This window comes from Malania oleifera, chromosome 1 (genome assembly GCF_029873635.1).
Source record: "Malania oleifera isolate guangnan ecotype guangnan chromosome 1, ASM2987363v1, whole genome shotgun sequence".
Classification (NCBI taxonomy): Eukaryota; Viridiplantae; Streptophyta; class Magnoliopsida; order Santalales; family Ximeniaceae; genus Malania; species Malania oleifera.
Window position 1 is genome coordinate 129,728,681 of NC_080417.1, and position 20,180 is coordinate 129,748,860.

At 36.0% G+C, this 20,180-nt stretch overlaps 1 protein-coding gene across 2 annotated transcripts; it reads left to right on the top strand.

The window, feature by feature from the left end:
• Window positions 1-1,065: 1,065 nt before the first annotated feature.
• On the top strand, window positions 1,066-19,649 carry LOC131146563 (ubiquitin-conjugating enzyme E2 35). 2 transcript variants are annotated; one of them, XM_058096243.1, is made up of 8 exons: window positions 1,066-1,347; window positions 1,586-1,613; window positions 1,942-2,028; window positions 8,380-8,438; window positions 17,800-17,841; window positions 17,940-18,013; window positions 19,115-19,212; window positions 19,379-19,649. In XM_058096243.1, exons 1-8 carry the CDS (start codon window positions 1,312-1,314, stop codon window positions 19,414-19,416), a joined length of 462 nt encoding a protein of 153 aa, XP_057952226.1. In that variant the 5' UTR covers window positions 1,066-1,311; the 3' UTR covers window positions 19,417-19,649. The 2 variants fall into 2 exon arrangements, with proteins under 2 accessions (XP_057952226.1, XP_057952219.1); XM_058096236.1 differs by having other exon boundaries at window positions 1,116-1,347; window positions 19,115-19,649.
• Window positions 19,650-20,180: the final 531 nt, after the last annotated feature.

Genomic DNA, 20,180 nt, shown 5'->3' on the forward strand with positions numbered 1-20,180 from the left:
AATAATACAGGAATAAATAAACGTGGATAATCAGAAAGTAATGAACACAAGCAAAATAAAATAAAAATAAATAATACATAAAAGTGAGACCGGATTTACGTGGTTCGGTTGACACCTACTCCACGGACAAATGAGATCCGAAATCCACTATTTTAAGAGGAATTACAAAATATACTTGACTTTTGTACAAATATCTCACCCTTCTTATCTTACAAAATATCTCACTTTCTCTTTTCTCTTCTGCTTCTTTCTTCTCTATTTTTTGCACGCTCAATATTCTGTACTTTGTATTTTCGCTCTACACTCTTTATTTTTCCTTTACTCATCTCAATCAGGTGATCCTCTTTATATAGCCGTGGGAGGAGCAAATGAGTTTGTCTGATAATAATAATGGATTCACCTGCATGGAAACACATGAGGGAGATGGGGCAGGTACATGGATGGTGACATCCACTATTCATTTCACAACAAAACCAACTATTCAGTGTATAATTTTTTTTTCCTCGTCTTGAAAGTGTTATTATTTGGAAAATCGTATGTTCACATTATTTTGAAATGTGTAGTCTACAAATAATCAGCTAATCGTCTCTTGTCTCATTGGTACAAAACTTATTTAGACACTATTTGGCGTGTATGAATTTCGCCTTAATAAAATATAAATTTTTGCATCTTAAAATATTTGATTTTTTTTTGTAACAAATTATATAATTCGAGTCAAACTCCACCATACTCACTTGCATTTTTCCCCCCATAAATACGCAAACTATTAACGAAAAACCTAATGAACAATTTTAATAATGATAATTATTTTTCACCACAAATGCTAGTCAATGCAGACAAGAGAGTAGCAATCTTTAGAAAATTAATATTTAAAAATGGGGCCAGTGGTACGCCACACATAATATTGATTCCTTGAAGACACCAAAATTATAAATAATAGTGATTAAAAGTAAGATAAGGGTTAGTCCACTATTAAAGAAATATTATTATTATTAATTGTAGATTTAGAAAATAAATTATATATATTATTGAAAAATAATAAATGAATAGATATCAAGAAAAAGAAAAAGAAAAGCGGAAAAAGAAGTGAGATGGTATCTGAAGCGTTTTTGGGAATAAAACCCTTTTCCCGAGTGGGTCGATGGGAACCCTTTCCTTCTGTTGTATGTAGTTCATTTTTCTTATATTTTACTGTGAGAGGAAGCACCGAGTCATCTCTGTCTTGTTTCTTCTTCTTCGTCTCTCTCTCTCTCTCTCTCTCTCTCTACTTTTCGGCACCTTTTGCGTTTCTGCAATCGACCTTGCGCTTCAATGGCCAATAGCAACCTTCCTCGAAGAATCATCAAGGTGCGTTTCGATGTCCTCCTCCTCCGTCCCCTTCTTCCTCTACTATTCCGATCCATTTCTGAATTCTTTCGATCGACGTGCTGTTAGCCCTCAGCGCCTTCGATTTGGGTGCTTTAGCTGCATCCTGATCTTTTTTCGTCGTCTGAGCTTAGGGTTTTCGTGTTTGATTCTTTATGTGTTTTGATTTTGTTCTTTTGAGTTTTGAGTTGCTGATCACTTTGCTTTTGCGATTGCGCAGGAAACTCAGCGTCTTCTCAGCGAACCAGGTTTCGTCTTGCCTCTCTCTCTCTCTCTCTGCTTGCGTGCGTCTCTGCTGGTCTTGTGCGTTCTGTGCTAGGGAATTTGTTGTTTAAGAGTTCTAAATCTCAATTCTAACGCTTGATTCGGTCTTATTTAGCACTTTTGGAATTATTTGCTTTTTCAAGATGATTTTTTCGGATAGGGAGATAGGAAGAACTTTAAAAACTGGAACGCTATAGTGTGTTGTTTAACCGTGCATTCGCTGCTGTTTGTGTTTTGAAATTGTTGTGAATCAATGTAAGTAATTAGTTAATAATGAGTTTTGCTTTTATTTATTTTTGATTACGGGTGCAGCTCCTGGAATCAGTGCGTCGCCTTCTGAAGATAACATGCGATATTTTAATGTGATGATCCTAGGTCCTACTCAGTCTCCATATGAAGGTAATTAGCTGAATAACATTCTATATGGAAATATGTTTTTTCCAGAAGATTGTATTTGGGTTCAAATTGTTCTTGCTAGCTAATTTGTGGTATTGTACAATTAATTATTTTTCTATATTACTGAAAGCAGTATGCTTGATTTTATGACTTTTAACCCTAACGAAATGTAAGTTCAAGAGGCCCAGAAAATTGATCGTGTAGAACTCTGATTCTGTGCATGCTTACTCTGTTGAGAAGTCACATGGTTAAATTTGACTTTGGAACCAGATTTATAACTGAAATGATTTGTAACCTAAAATAGTCAATTAATTTTGACTGGCCAACACCTCCATTGCTGTGTGATAGTTTACTTATTTACGTACTTTTTTACATTTTTGCTTCCTTACCTCGTAGTTGGTGGCCAACAACAGAGTGAAAACTATTCTGAATTGAGATTTATATAAAAGAAGGATTTTGTGGAAATGTCTTAAGTTCACCAAGATATCAACTCTCTGATAGTTTCTGATTGACTTTGCTCCCCCAACTTAAAGATTTCCTCTTTGTGAATTTGCCCAGCAACTATATTTTAATATGACAAGTTGAGGCTTTTGTTAAACTTGTCATCGATCACCAAGGGTCCCTAGTAGCCTGTTCAATCACTCAAATACCTCGGCAACATCAGACATGCTGATTTTTAGAAAACTTATTTCAATGAACTTGCAGTATCATTTCATATAATAACTATTCTGTTGCTGTAATGTGATAGACCATATTTTGACCTGAGATTATAAAATGTGGAAGCTTTGTTCATTTGTCGAACACTTTACTGCCTTCTATTTTAATCTGTTTATGTCCTACATTTTGTAATGTGCTAGTTGCCCTACTCTATGACAGAAGCACTACCTATTATGTGCATATGTTGTGGGTTAGTGAGGCAAGATCTAGGGCCTTATCTTCGCAGTTAATTTTCATTTCAATGTTCAATGGCTTGTTAAAATATCATATTAAAGGTGTTGGGTACTACAAAAAATGTCTTTTTTATTTGATTCCATTTTATAAACAGATTGCTTGTAAGTTGTAAGTAGGTTGTGATTCCTATTTGTCTAGTTTTCATATTTGTCTTATCATTAATCCATTGTATGTAATATCATTTGTACACTTGGTGGAAAGCATGCTGGACTGGACTTTTTGTCTGTTTGTTTGTTTGTTTTTTTTTTTTTTGTTTTTCCTTTGGTGCATTCCTCATATTCCTCTTTTGTGAGTTTATTTGATTTTCCTTGTTCTACCTGGAGTTTATATGCTGATCATTTCAATGTCCTATTTTATGTGGAGTTCGTTGTGTACTTTGTAGAACATGTGCTGAAATGAGATGCAGTGTGGTAAGTGCAACTGAGTATGGGGAGGAGAATAAAGAATACATTATGGTGTTATTTGGCTAATTTTATTCTACCTCTTAATACTATTTAGTAGGTCAAATGCTTATTATATAAATTTAGGGCACTGTTACACAAAAATCTATATTTCTTGTACTTTTAGCCACTTTAGTGACTAAAATTTAAAAATACAATTAAATAAAGAAGTAATTAATTGGATACATTAAAATAATTGTAGATAACTTGATAAAAGAGACTTTTTTATAGCATACATCATATATTCATATGTTCATATATGGACTATATTATATCACCACCTCAGAATATATACTACATATTTACTTATTTGTTATACGATATTAAAACAAGTAAATGTATACTAAGTAATTAAATATACTAAACATTTGTAATAAAATGAAAAATTTGTGTTGCTATGGATTAATTAATAGTAACGCAATATTATTGGCCAAAAAGTTCTAATGGAAAAAAAAAACTTAAAAAAAAATAAAAAAAATAGCAAAGTTTGCGCGTGTAAGTTTTTTTTTTGATTGTTGAATATTGTTGCGATTACTGTTGAATGCCGTGACAAGAGGAGTGCACGATTGTTTTGTTCAGTTCAGTTTGAAAAGATTGGAAAGGTGCTTTTTAAGTGTTGAGAGCAGCGAGTTCATTTTATTGGATGGCAATGAGGCCTATGCAAATGAGGAGCTTTTTTGGAGTTAGGGTGGGGATGGAATGCGAAATGATTTTTGGTGTTTGTACCTGGTGAGTCTAAAAGAATTGGTTGGAGAGTTTTTGAGCAAGAATTACAAGTGCTGGCTATTGTGATTTCTTCTGCTAATTGATATTGCTAATTGTGAAGGCAGACAACAAAAGTGTTTGTGCATCTTGTGGTGGAGTGATACTTGTGGAGATGGTTGGAGAGGTATTGTGCAAGAATTTCCATGCGCTGGCTATGGTGATTTCTCCTTGTCATGGGTGAAGGTGCAAGAATACAGCAGAAGGTTTGTTTGACTGAATGTGGACTGATGTTGTAATGGCAAACAAGAGAAGTGTCTTGCACCCTCGCGAGGAGAAGGGGTAGGGAGGAATTTCAGATGGGGAGCGCAGAACTTGTTAAGAAGGTGGGTAGGGTTTTGATGGGGGTGGGGGGGGGGGGGGTGGACGAACTGTTTGACTATGGTGTTGCATGTCAGCTAGCTATTGGGTTGTAAAGGTGACATGGGATTTAATTTTGGGGTAGGAACAAAAGTTTTTAAATGTAGAATGCCAATGCAATGCGGTGCAATGTCAATTCTCGAAAGACCAGGCCTGTGTTTCATTTCACAATATGGCGGCTCAAGTCTAATCTGGAAGAGAGACCTAGTGATGCTCATATTACTTGAGTGGTTACAACTTGTAAAATGGCCCATTCAACGAGTCAATGCTGAATACCTTATGGTCAGGTGAATTAAAATAGAAGGTATTTGAGGAGCATCTGTGGTCTGCTAAAAGGGAGGGTGTACAGGAGATGATGAGAGTTTGTGGCTTGGCGGTTGTTTCCACTGAGACAGAAGGATTTCATGAGACTATTGGGTGGCTCAAGTGCAGTGGAAACAAAAGTGCGTTTGCAGCGGAGGAAGCTAGAGTGCTTTCTTTGGAAGCTGGTGGCGGTGAGATCTCACAAAAGGTGCTGGAGAATTTGGTTCTTGGTCATCAGTTGAGTGTAAGAGATGATGGGGGAAGGGGTTAATTGTACATGCAGGGCAGGTAATAGGGGGTGCTAATGGGGGAATTTATGGTGGAGATAAGTGCGTGGATGTTGGTAAGGAGAGTATGACAAGGCTGATGCTCTTGAGGTTTATGCTCATTGGCTGGCAGTGCAGAAGGGGTTTGAGAGGAGCAATTCTCATGTTGGCAAGCATAGCGAAATACTTCTCATGTGTGGATGAGTTAAGATTTTGAAAAGAAATACTAATGGTAATTATTGTATTGAGGAGGTTTTGATTGCTCGGTTGATTGGCTAGGCAAGAAGGCTAGTGTGAAATCATCTTTAGGAAAATAGGAATTGGGGTTGTGTCTTTGATAATGAGAATGATATTAATAGTGAATTTTCTTGCGGTGGCGGTTTGTTATTGCACGAGGTTCATGGAAAATATGGTTTTTTTCCCAGATTCATTAAATTTAGTAGTTGATAATTCGCATGTGCCGGCTACACTGCACAAAGGCTTAGAGGATGTTTTTTATATTTTTGAGGATGATGGAGTAGGTTAATAGCATCTGACAAGAGATCAGATTAGGGATGGTGTTTTTGCCCACCATGTTCTCTCTTGTGGTGGAGGTAACTCAACAATTGATGGTCAAGATAAGCTTGTCCTGGCTGGCAAGAGATTGATTGGATGGTGGTATAAGTAAAGTGAAAAAAGGGGAATTAGGAAATTTTCTGTGTTCAGTTACTTTTGATGGAATGTGTTTAAAAGAAGACTTTCTTATTTATATTTTGATATGTTTTTCTTTTGTCATTTTTTTTTTTTTCTTTTTAGGATTTCTGATCTTTTATGGAAGCTAGTTGGGTTTGCCCCTGTTCAGTGGGAGACTTTTTAATCACTTCTTTTGCTGGCTTTGGAAGAATGAAGGATAGGGCAGCTCAATGGAAATCAGCAAATATGCAGTTTTATGTGGTTTATGGTTGGAATGTAACGCGTGAATTTTTTCTAGGAAGAAGTTAAATTCTTATTTGGCGTGGGAAAAGATTCAGTTTTTGACTTCTTTATGGTGTTGGGTTTGGATTTTTCAGGGAATCTAGCTTTCAGGATTTAAATGGGGATAGGAAGAACTGGTTGGCTTGATTTCTGATTTTTGTTGTTTTAGTTTTGTTTGGCTTGTTCCAGATTTTTTTTGGGAGATGTTTTATTCTCCCTCCTTGTAAATTCTTTTCCTATTAATGAAATTTCTTTGGCTATAAAAAAAAAGTGAACAAATCTACAACAACGACAAAACCAAGCCTCAAGTCCCACAAAGTGGGGTCGGCTTGAACAAATCTTTAATGCAAAAAAAATAATAATATATTTTCTTTTTGCTGATAAAAAAAAAAGATCTCAGTTGAAAGGGAGTAGAAGTTTGGAGCACAAAATAACGGGAATTTTTCCAAAAAAAGGTGGAAAGCTTGCTTTATATGTTAACCCGCCGGGGGGGGGCGGGGCGCATAATGCTTCCATCACAGCCTTAAATCCTCATTATGGACCAGTTATGGCTTGTTATACTGGCGAATTGGCTGTTACCACTGTGAATTTTAGTCATGACAATACAGTAGACAGTGTGATGGGAGGCCTTTCTTCCATCATGCAATGACCATTGGAAGAGCTTCATATTATGTATGTGCTGTTTTAATGTTTACTAGATTATAAAAGAAAGGGCCAAAGGGGCACCGTATTCATTTTCTTTTATTGTCAATGCTAGAATTTGTATTGGTTTGTTTCCTTTTGTTATGAGGTATTTTTTTCCCCTTTAAAGAAGATTTCTTGTTGGAGTGAACAGATTTTAACCTCCTCTGTCACGAAATTCATTTAGGAATGCTGTCAATATTTTTAACTCACGAAATAGAGACTCATGAGATGTAGATGAGTTCATCTTGGTTTCACATGATTGCTGGGATAGCTGAGGGATTGAAGGAAGTATCTTGGGCTATGGATGTTGACACTGAGCAATGGGATAGGTTTTGTTTCTACTTTCTAGGATTGGATTTGGTATCACATTCGAGACATGGATGACTTTATGCTCCCCATGCTTGATTACAAGAGAGCTGATTGACAGAAGTTACTGTCTTTGGATGTTGGGTGTTTGATGGCAATGAAATGGGATTTATTTCTGCTTTTTAGGCTTTGGATTTGGTATCAATATTCTCTGTGGCTCAGATACTCATGAGAGAGAAATTAGTTTGTGGGGGCTTCACACGATTGCCAAGTAGGTGAGGAACAGGAGGACGTACCTAGGCACACGGGTATTGGCTGGGACTAATGGAATGGACTTTGTAATTTATTTGATCATTTGTTCTGAATCACTTCTGATATTGGATCTTGATGTTGGTATGCTTATGCTGGGTATAACACCAAAAAAAATGTTTCCGAGTATTTATCAATGCCACATGCATAATATAGTTTTGAGCTGGTAAATCATTCTGTTGATTTCACTTATCAAGCAAGAACACATACATTACTACTGATGTCAACATTTTCCTTGCTCGTACAATCTACTGCAGCTTAGTTTGTACAAGCAATAGCGCATGTTGTCCATGTGGAATGGGCCATGGTTTGAAGTTACTCTTGAATTTGTGCATCTCCATTTTATTTTTTTTTAATTTTCAACTTGATTTTGACTTTCTGTATATCATATTCTCTGTTAAGCCTTTCATTGAATTTCCAAATTGTTTGTCACTACAATTTAAATGCATATCCAAATTTTATTCATTGAACTATTGTGCTGTTATTTGTGGGGAATTTTTAGTGGTCAATTTTATTATGTTGGATGTGGGTGAATATTCATGTCAGAATACTTCAAAATGTGGAACATGTTGTGTTTAATTATATCCTAAATGTCGTTGTTTGATCAGAACTTGAAGTTGGAAATATGTCTGGGCAGTGTTCTTTGTTATCTTTGGGCTTGTTACCAAAGTATTGTGCTGTGATGACTAGATATTAAAGTTTGCTTATATTCCCCAACTGAAATTGCTAGATGGTCTGTTCACATTCACATTTTCAACTGCACAATGATACCTGCCTTTGCATTTTAACTTGAAGAGAAACCTGCCCCTAATTTGGGTAAATAAAAGTGATACAGATGACAGGTTTATTTTAGAAGGAAAAAATGGATGGGGACGATGCCCATTTTTTTTTGCATATATCAAACTTCAAAGAATGTGATTAGTGCTTTATTGTTCTAACCAAATAGTATTGCGGTATGAAAATATTTTTTATATATCTGTATTGACATTTGGTTTTTCTTGTGCTCAATCTCTGTTTAGGAGGCGTTTTCAAGTTGGAGTTATTTTTACCTGAAGAATATCCAATGGCTGCCCCTAAGGTACTTTAATTTGGGCCTATTTTGTTCGCAGTATGGATGCCATTTTTTTTTGCAATGTGGATTGCCTTCTTTTTCTAGAAATTTCCTTTATATAATTATATGTATGTATGTACGTATTTATATTCTAGACTGCTAATTTTTGAGTTGTAGTATGAATGGTTCTATTTTTGTAAGTAGAAACATAAAAAAAGGAAGCAAAATGAAAGCCTAGATGAGTGCTAGGAAAATTATGTTCCAGAGGAGTTGCACCCTTACAATCTGCAAACTTCATATGCTGATTTTTCAATGAAGGTTTTATACTTGGTCGATACTCTAGTTGGGATTTTTATATTGGTATCCAGTATGTTATGCGCCATTGGTTAATCATCCTGCAATGTTCATCTTCATTATGGTTATGAAGCTGCTTTTGGTACGTGGAATTGAAAGTAACTAGCTTACCTAATGAAACTAATTAAGACTCCAAGTTGATCTGCCAAGAGAGGTTTGATTAGATCCGGTGAAGAGCCAATATTTCCACTATGATCTCACAAGCTGAGCCAATTTTGGCATTGCATCAACACATTGGCATTTGTGTTGATGCCAATGTGTCTTGGGTCCAATTCCGGTGAGTTGTTGTCCGCTTTGGCTTGTCCTATAAAAGGCACCTCATATAGTTGGAGCGCAAGCCATCCTTGTAAGCCCAAGGATTTCCTAGTACAATCCGATGTGGTACTATGACATTCTCCCCCATCTATTCTCTGAGGATGCCCTGCAAGCAAGGTCTCACATGATAGTACCATTAGGGTGGCTTTGATATAAAATGTAATGGTCTTGGGCCCAACTTCGATGAGGTATTGTGTGCTTTGGTCCACTGACCTTATGGATTTGTCTTATAAAAGGTGTTTCACATAGTTGGAGCTGGAACCATCCTTATAAGCCCAAGATTTCCTTGGTACACATCCGATGTAGTACTGTAACAGCATCCATCTCAGAGTGTGCGAGTAAAATCCACTTTTTTAATGTCTCCCTCGTAGCTCTATCTAATGTCTCCTCAATGATAGAACCTAAGGGGTGAGATGTTATAGGATACCAATCTATTGATTGCAAAGATTAAAGTGAATTAGACTCCAAAACAGCCTTCCTGTGATCATCCAACCATGCAAATTGCAATCCACATCTAAATTCGCACCGTATTAGAAGCCATACTAATGTAGCCAGAAAACTAATGCAAAAACTTCATCACCTTGTGAAGCTTCGGAACATGCAAAAAATTGTTCATTGATATCTTTGCTCTGCATATTATTTGCTGATAATTTCATATAAGATGGTAATTAACATTGTAACTGACCAAATTAGGTTTTTCTATTTAAAACATGCATTTCCCTTGTGATATGTGTATTAGAGCAATATTTGCTTTTCCATTGCATAGATGTATGGACCTATTTCTTTCTTTTTGACAGAATTTGTTTCTATGAGCTGACTTGCCAGCTCTTCGTATGAGTTTACCAATTAGTTTGGCACTTACTGCTTCCTGCCTTGAATATAGAATTATATCTGGTGTACTCTTTTAGCAAGTTGACTTGTTTCCTCCTCATTGATGTTCAATGGTATGGGTCAGAGTTGTCAGACCTTTATGGTATGGGTCATGCATTCATACCCTAAGGAGTGGATTCTTATGAACCAGGGGTGTGTAAACTAAGAATGTTATTGGAAATTTGGGGTTCTTGTTAGGGCTGAAGCAGGAAAAATTATACTGAGATAGGCTTCAGGCCTTTAGAAATGAAAAAAAAAAAGGTACACTTTGAGCTTCCCTACTTATTCTGAGTTGATGAGTGGTGGTAACTTATCTTGTTATTGTTTGCTGGCTTTGGAAGAAAAAGTTCAATCAATGGAAATCTGGATGCATATCTTTTATTCTGTTTGCATTCTGCCTCCCCAACATACTAACAGCAGAGAATAGTTTTACAGATGGATTTCTTGATTATTTAGCATTCTTTTCTAGAGCCTGGAGGGTTCCATGCCTAATCTAGCTTTTTCTAGTTTCTTTTCATTTTGTTGGGTGAACATTTTGGAAGCACTTAACTTACTTTTGATGTGTAATTGACCCACATTTGATTGATTACTATATTGGAGAAGTTGTATGGATTATGGACACCATCTCTAATTATCTCTCCTCTCTTTTTTATAGAGATACAAGCCAAGACCAAAGAAAAAGGCCGCTTGGCATATTTTTGTGCTGCTAGTTTGTTTTTTTCTTTCTTTGCTTGTCATTACCCTTTGTTATACTAAAATTACCTTCCATTTATTTGTGAGTACTCTTCATTTGCTCGTTCCACTTTAAATTATGCTTGTAGTGGGCTGCGTGAGGGCTGCAAATGAGCCAAACGTTTGCGTGCTACTTGGAGCTCAGTTCATAAAGTCATGTTCAAACTTGTTCTCTAATATAAATAAGCCAAACTCAAGCCTAGATTTGAAGCTTGAAAACTAAATGAGTCAAGTTTGAGCTAGATGATGGCGTGGCTTGTTTAACTATCTTGCAAGCTGGTTGGTTTGTAAATGCTTAAACAATGGATTTGTTTAGGCTTATTAGGGTTCCTCCTGTTCCAAGAGACTCCCCCTAATCTATTTTGTCTCTAGCATGATATCAAAGCATGGATTTAATGCACCTAAAACCTTAGGGCCTGTTTGGTATTGTTGTTGTTTTCTATTTTCTATTTTTGTTTCTCAACAGTTAAGAAACAAATTATAAAAACGCGTTTGTTTATGCTGTTGATTTTCTGCTGTTTTCCAAAAAACTAAAAACCAGATTTTATGGTTTTAAGTTGTTTTGGAAACCTGTTGCCAAAAATTGTAATATGCATAAATAGTTTTTTTGGATTAAATTATTCATTTTATACACCTTTAAATTAAAATCAAGATTAAAAAATCATATGAATTTAAATATAATTAAAATAAAAATATACATAAATTTTAAAAAATAATAATAAAGCTATTTACAAAATACTTTGACTATTTTTCAATTGCATGTCTAATAAAATTTTTATTGTAAAGTAAAAATTGAAAGTATAACAATTAAGTAAAATAATTATAATTAATTTTATTTTTATTTTAGTAATTTTTTAATGTGTATTATTTGAAATTTTATTATTTTAATCATTTTTTAATAATATTATTTGATTTAAAGATGAAAATGAGCATTTTTTTAATTAAGTTTTTAATTTGTATTAGTTTTATAAATGTTAACCAAACAAGAGGTTGTCTAGTTTTTAGTTTCAGTCTCTGGTTTTTGGTTTTCGTTTCTGATTTGTCTCTCTAATTTTTGACAGTGATACCAAATGACCCCTTACAAGACCACCACCAAGTGACTGCCAAATCGAAGTATCAAACCCTGAAGCTCCCTACATGATTTAATTGATTTCTAGGAGATGGCTATTCTTGCTTTTGCACTTGCTCAGTTGCATTCACTTAATTGTTTTTGCTAATTCACTCTTGCTCTCTTTCTAGTCTTCTCTCATTTATTTTGATGGATTCAATCATATAGGTAAGGAAGTGACCTAGGATTGTGGCTGATTGATTAGAATCACTTTGTTGGATGTTAGATTGGTATGTGAGTGCTTGCCTTCACTTGTCTCGAAATTGAAGAAGAGCTCCCATTGCTAGAAGTTAGGTGAGAGTTTTTTTGGGTGGCGATTAAAGATAATCAAAAAGGCAATTTTATGGAGTCGGGTTTACCATTTTTACAATGAGGATTATGCGATTTCATTCCTACAGATTTGGAAGCGGAAGGTTGGCGGAAGGATTTGCTAAGGTTACAACCAATTGTTGGTTTGGAGAAGATGAGTAAGTTGTGGCCCAATCTCTCAGGGAATCATGACCATTGGAACTGGAAGGAGTAGGGGCGTGCATTCAATCAGTACGGTTAATTAACTAACTGAATTAACCGAAAAATTTCTTTTGATAAAATCCATATGCCAAACCAAACTGAACCGAATTGCTTCTTATTCTGAATCCCTACCAAACCAAATAATTATTCGGTTAAAATGGTTAGCCAATTTTAACTGAATTACACTTGTGTCCAAACACCTGCTTCAATATTCAATAAAATTCAACAAAATTCTGCTTAATCTTCTAGCTGTAATTTTCTATAAAAATTCAATGAAAATCTGCTCAAGTCTCCAAGCTATAATTTTCAATAAAATTTAGTTAAGAACCTGTTTCTAGCCTTCAAGCACTGCTATAATATAATGGTATTCCATAAAATTCAATAGAAATCTGCTTCAATTAAGTCTTCAAGCAGATCTGGTTCATGTCTTCAAGCAGGCAAGCACAAGTGCACAACTGTGCTTCAAGTCTTCAAGCAGACAAGCACAACCCTCGTGTAGGCGAGGGTGAGGTGGCGAGCTATAGCCTACAAAGTGCCGCTGGTCCAGATCCTAGAACCTAGAAATAGGGAGAACTGGAGAAGAACCTAGGGTGTGAAACTAGGTAGCTGGAGGTGAAATGGAAGGGTCATCGGCTGGCAAAGAAGGATCTGAGGAGGGAAACTGGAAGGGGCGAAGGTGAATTGCAGAGTGACAAACAGAGAAGAAATGGGGAATGGGGAAAGTGTGGGAGTCAAATGTAGAGAGAACAGAGAAGGTAGGAAGTGGGTTTAAAATATAAATAAATATATTTAAAATGGTTAATTTGGTAACCAAGTTATGGTTAATAACATACTGAACCGAAACCGAATCACTGAGCAACTTTTATACCAAACTGACTGATTTTAAATAGTTACAGTTTGTTAATTCGGTTTTTCTGAATATTGCTGACCCTTGGGAAGGAAGTCCTATCTGGTCGTTCAGAGATAGTGAAGGGAGGGAGGCATTGTGGGAATTGTGGAGGGTTCCCAAATGGTGAGTGTTGGATTGGTGGCTGATGGTGGTCCAGGAGGTTTTTGGAGAAACTAGGGGGAAGGGGATGATCACATAGGAACCACATGGTGGATTGAGCTTTAATTAGGTTGGGCTAGGCATCCTTAACATTACAATCCATAATTACTGGGAATAGGCCAGGGGCTTTTAAGGGAGATTCAGCCCAATGACATTTCATTAAGCTCTTAAGGGAGCTTTTAAATATTTTTGAGATCTCTACTGCACAAGAGATTTTGCCAGCCCATAATAGGGCTGTTTCCTCTTCACAGACCCATGCTCTAGGGCCCAATGTACAAGAGGTTGTACAATTAAATACACCTCAAGCCCAACAACTATTTCAGCTGGTAGTGGTGACGCTGCATAGTTGATTGTGATATGCTGGGGTTTGATAAGGAGGGGATTTACAAGTTTGGTTTGGGGCAAAGCAAGTAGGTGACTCCTCTTCAGCAATACGGTTTTAGCATATATCATCTTTTGGTGGGCAGAGAGTTGAGGGGAGGAATTTTTTGAAAGATGACAAATCCTCCATAGGGGTTTCTATGGAGAATGAAGGTCTCAATATGCAGAAAGAGGAAAATATGAATGTGGGTCATGATAAGAATTGAGATAGTGTGTGTTTGAGTAATTGCAACATCCTCCCCCTTGCAGGATCACCCCGCCCCTAAACCCTTCCATTATAGTTGATAGAACTATGCCTATTTGCTAATTCACGTCACCCTTTCTTCGCTTTACTTTTAGCACCACCACGGCGAACTTCATTTCCTCCAGGATCAGCTGGTCATAGTCCCATCATATCCAACAATTTTTTAGCTTTGCCATCCTTTGCATCCTCCTCAGCAGTGGTGGGTTAAATTCCATCCTACAATGACTACTCACCACCAATATGTCACCCAAACCTCCTTCCTCAAAAATAGATACATCCTCCAACCCTTCCAGTGGAAAAGGAGGCATGTGAGAAATATCCCCAAGTTCATCCAAAGAGTAGAAAGCAGTACCAAAATGTTCATGGAACTCATCCCATAATAAACCACTCAGATGAAATCACTATCATACTCATTGCCATTTTCTGCAAGATCACCCCATTTCTTTTCCTTCTCAATATGATTTCCTCCATGATCCTTCTCTAAGCCTGGCTTGGAACAATTCTGAGACTCAACAAAAAATTCCCCACAGAAGAGTTTGCTCACCTGAGTGTTTAGACTCTGGATGATGTACTCTGTCATATCCAACTTTATTACATCACTCGTCATCCTTGATATCTCCACATCTACGCACCACCTCTGAATGCATTGAAATTTAAATGGACATTTGAACAAGATTAAATTTGGCTTGTTTTAGACTTGTTTAATAAATGAACTGAACAAGAACAAGTCTGAGCTGTACTTGTTTAATTGACAAGCTCATCTTGAGCTTGATTTTAAATCTGGTTGGTTATCAAACTGCCCAAGCGTAGACATTTTAAAGCTCCATTTGGTTCAGGTTTGCAGCCCCGACTGCATTCTTTACCTACTGCAAGTTGTGCTGACAAAAAATCATATATATTTGATTTTATGAGAAAATCAGACATTAGGTTAATAGTATGATACTTCACGTGGAGCATATTGCTGAGGTTTGATAATTTGTCATTTGTCATTTTCTTGCCTTGTTGTCTACTATTTTGGCCTTTTTTGGTTCATGGGAAGAATGGCTTCCGATGGAAAAGTTGCTTTGGGAATTCATCTCATTAGGAATGAATTTATCCTCATTTGGAAGCTCCAACTCCAATGAAACATTAAACCCTCCCCCAACAAGACAGTTGCACCTGTTAGTGTTGACCATAATTTCCTGCTCCTTCTTCATGTGAACAAAATGGGACCTTTATGTCTGCAATAATGCATACATAATTTTAAAGAGGATGCTTTGATACTTCTTTAACTCTTTTTGTCATTTAGACACGTCGAACTTGCCTTCAGATATGTTCAAATTTGGGAAATGAAGTTTTAAATTGAACAGTGTATGAATGAGAGGGACTGGTTAGTCGACAATAGTCATGATATTTTAATTGAGGATAAGAAATAATATAATTTATAGAATAACTTTTTTTTGAAGGAAAATTACATAAAAATGGGTCATTTCCTCCCTAAATAATGGAAAAAATTGAGTAATTTTTTGAGAAGCGAGTAGAGGAAAATCCTGGCACTAGAAAGAGTAGAGGAGATATAATTAGCTATATTCACAAAAGAGATTATCATATTTTAGATGATGATGGATATGAGAAAGAGGTGCTTGCAGCATCCATTTCTTTCCTTCTCTGGAAGTAGAATTTGCCTAGCTGGCATCGTCATATGGTGGGGAATTCATGCCCTTATTTGTATCCACAGTCCGTACAATGTGAGTTCTTTATTAGAGGATACCCACACACTGCATTTGAACTTCAATTCCAGATTGGATTGTAGTTGGCCTGGGCTGTGTGTAGGCAGCAAATAATGAACTGTTTGAAACCCTAGTGGTGGTGGGCAGGAATGATGGGTTGTGAGGCTGGTTGTAGATGGGTTCTGGTTGATCTAAAGACTATAGTGCTTCCAGTCATTTAAAGGCAGAATCATTAGAACTGTAGACTTGTTTGGGATTGGCTGGTTGAGTTAGGTTAGGGCCCAAAAAACAGAGCAGAAGTATGTGTTTTTCTCGGGGAGGGGAGGATAAGGTTGGTTTTTTTTGGTGAAGGGGTTGGTGCATGGTTCAAAATTGCGGTCACGGGTAATGTCGCGTAACGGTCGCGGGTATCGCAGGATGCAGGAGACGCGGGTGTTACGTAACGGGAAGTAGGAATTTTTTTCACGCATGCACTACCATGCCAAAATCGAAAAATAAGCATGAAATCCATTAATGCTTGATTTTTAATGAATTTTGACAACTTTCATTCAACCTACAAATGCTTTTTAATAGACATTATGATTTTATATTAATTTTAGCGCACTGCTTACAAAAAAAGGCATGTTTTTTAAAGTTTGCATTAGTTTAATGGGTAAAAAAGATGTAGAAATGTAATTAAAATGAAGAATCAATTAATTAAAGACATAAAGTTACTAAAAATGAGTCAATAGACTCAATAATTTATATTTCAATACAATAATTTATATTACAATTTACAATTTAAAAAATATATGGAATTATAAATCTTATAATTTAATTATCTAAATGGTAGTGTACTTGAGTCACTTGAGACTTTGACTAATTGTGTAGAAATTAGAATTTATTATAAATTTTAGATCTAATATTAAATTATTAATTGTCAAGGTATTTAAAAAAATAAATATGTAGAATATTAATTAAAATTTTTTTACTAAATCTGTACTTTTAACTCTCTAAATAACTCTATAAATTTTATGTTTTAATAATTTTATACTAATTTTTTTTATTTTAATTAATAAATTCTACTTATATAATCATTTACAAATTTGCATACTAATTAAATAATAAATATAAACTGAAATTATAAAATAGACTAAATTATTAATTTAGAATAAATTGGTAATTTACAATTACATTAACCAATGAAGTAGAAGAACTAAAGAAACATACCCACTTCCGAGTCAGTCCCCACCGAAGCTGCGAGAGAGCTGCAACCTGCTAGCCTCCAAAATTTGGGGGAATCGAAGGCTTCGAAGCTTATTTTTGGAGCTGCGACTGCGAATGGAGGCAACCTGCAGAGTACAGCTCCTTCAAGCGACAAATCGAAGATTGGAAGCTGATTTTTGGGTTCTTACGCTGGACGGAGGAGATGAACTGATGAAGAGGGAAAAATTAAAACACCTTCAAGGGAAAAAATTGAACATCTTCAAGACGAACTGCCAGTCAGCTGACCTGCGATGTCTGCGAACTGCAAAGAACACCTTCAAGGCAAAAATCGAAGTTGATTTTGGGGATTTTGAAACTTCAAATCAGTAGATTGAAGCTGTACAAAAGAGACGAAGAGTGAAAGGGGGAACAACACAACAAATCGAAGCTTCGAAGCTGCTTTTTCGTTTCTTTGGAGGCTTCAAATGAGGAGATCTAAGCTAGACGATAGAGAGAAACACACAAAATGGAGCAGATTCGAGGAGATAAGGAAGGTAAGCGGTAGTGTAAGGGGCTGTCGGCTGTAACGTGTCGTAACAGATGTTACGGGCCGTAACATTAGTGTAACAGCTGTTATGGGTCGCTACAGTTCCGTAATTGCCGTTACGCACATGAATTTTCTGCTCACCGCTAATGCGGCCTGTAGTGGTATCGGAGAGATGATTTTCCATTACGTAACGGCCGTTACACTACGTAACGGCCGTTATTTAATACCATGGGTGTTGTCATTTATCTAAGTTGAAAATTGATTGGTACGTGGTTTTCCCTGCAATAGAATTTTTCTTAACTTCTTTACTTTCCCATCAGATTCTCTTTTCCTAAATTATAGTGCCTCTGAAACTCTTTATTTTCTTATATATTCCTTTCAACAGGTCCGGTTCCTCACCAAAATATATCATCCTAACATTGATAAGGTAGGCTGCACCTGCTCTCATTCATGTCGAATTTTTTTCTTTTAAAATATCTCAAAGCTAATGTTTTATGCCTCTTTTCCCCCCTAATTATAATGTAGCTTGGAAGGATATGTCTTGATATTCTCAAAGACAAATGGAGTCCTGCTCTCCAGATAAGGACTGTTCTTCTGAGGTAACATAAGTTGTTTCATAATTAGAATATGACCAAAGAGAGTTGTTTTTTTTTTTAATGTGGTTTTTCTGTAAAAAAATGAGGTGATGATCATGTTTTGCAATTAAAAAAGGCTGTTATTAAGGCATAGTTGAGGCCTCAAGATCCGCCATGTTCCAAATGCAGAGAGGCATGGTCTAAAATATTGAAACTTCTGAAAGGTGAATACATTATCCCGTGAGGCTTATGCATCTGTACATGCATTTGGGGTGTGATTTTTAAGTTGCATTTGGTTGGTTAAACTAATTAATCAACTTTTGAGGCAAAACCTTTCCAAATTTTGTGAAAGTTGCATATTGGACCATGAAAAAGGTTGAAGGGCATCGTGATATTACAAACAAATTAAAATTCTATCTTCCATGGTTGGTTTGAATGAATTTAATAATTTATAAGCTTATGATTGGCCTACAAGTACACTAGTAAAAAAAGAAGGAATGATTTTTTTTTACAGATTAATTTTAATTTTTTATTTTATTTTTAATATTCTATGTTTTTTTAATTATTTATTTTTTATATATATTTTTGTATGAACAATAAAATTCTCAAAAGGCTTTCTTGCCTGCCTCTGGCCTCATGAGGAGTAAATGCATGCCTTCTGCCTTTAACATTGTGAAATATAAATGAAAATATAATAATTATATTATGTAAAAAGGATATGAGAAAAAGGTTTCATCTTCTGCTGGTCCATCTTTCTCTTTTGCTATTGGAAAATTAATGATTTCAAAGAAAAAAAAAAGAGGGGGGGGGGGGGGGGGGGGGGTTGGTATTGGAAAAGGTTTCTCTTTGTAGGAAGGCTGGGGTGGTGTTGAATCATGCATACTTTGTTGAGAAAGGATAAGTCTTCAAGTTGAGTAGTTCTTATTTGACCCATTATAAAACGTTGGGGCCTTTCTTTTTTCATTAGTGGGGTAGAGGCATATATTTTGGGGTTTTGGACGCTGCCATGGGTTGGGGGCTGGGGTGGGTGAGTCAGGGTCTTATTTTATTAAATAAGAGTTGTTTTATTTAGTAAATGATAGTAATATAAACTTGCGTAATGGGGCTTTGTTATTTTTGGACCAGCATTCAAGCACTTCTTAGTGCTCCAAATCCAGATGATCCACTTTCTGAGAACATTGCTAAGCATTGGAAAACAAATGAGGCAGAGGCTGTTGAAACCGGTAATGCTTACTTTCTTGCTGTGTTGGTCACATGGACCATAGCCACTCGAGCACTGAAAAGGGTTTGATAGTAATATTAATTAATTTCACCAGTTTGCAGTTTATTGCTGCCCTCATCTTTTTACTGAGTGAGGTTTTTTTTTTTGGTTCCCCTTGAACCCTGCAGCAAAGGAATGGGCCAGGCTATATGCAAGTGGTGCCTAATGATATAACGGCAGATCTTGGATGTTTGTGCTTATTTCAAATAACATTTATGCAATGTATGTTATTTGACTGATGGTTTCAAATGGAAAATTGAAAGAACTACATTTGAACAATCCGCATTTGATATCCTCAAGGCTTCCAATTTACTTACTACCTGTTAATTGTTCCCCATGCTCTGGAACCTTTTCAAAGTTGTATAATTAGATTCCAAAAAAAGTACCTTGTCTTGCAAACTCTGAATTTGGGTCATTGTCATTAAAAATAGTGCTGTTTGGATGAGTTAGTTTGGTTGGTTTATAGAGTGGAATGGAGCCGAACGGGTTGGGAAGAGAGTATAGAAAAGCTTAGAGTAAGGTTGTGTGACTGTATATGCCAATTTTATTTTTCAGTGAATGAGAATATGATTTCTTGCTACTAGATGGAGGAAGTGTGGTTGGAGACGGAATGAATGAAAAATTATCTTTTGCGTGAATCGTTAATGGTAGGTTTTCTTTTTGCAACTTCTATAACCAAATATAGTGCGTGATTGTGCGTATTATTTGTTTTAAATGTTTTTTAAGTTTCAATATAGGTTTTTAAGGGTCAACAGCCAAAGGGATTTTGCTGCAACTTTTTCAGGCGGTCATTTGGGAGGGTTTCTTTTCTTAGCCTCAGCTTTTACTAGCATCTGGTAATTGTTGTAGTTTTACTTTTATCATTTTTTTTTTAATTATTTTAATTTTAATATATGTTTTAGGGCCGCGTGGACTAGGGAACGAATGATT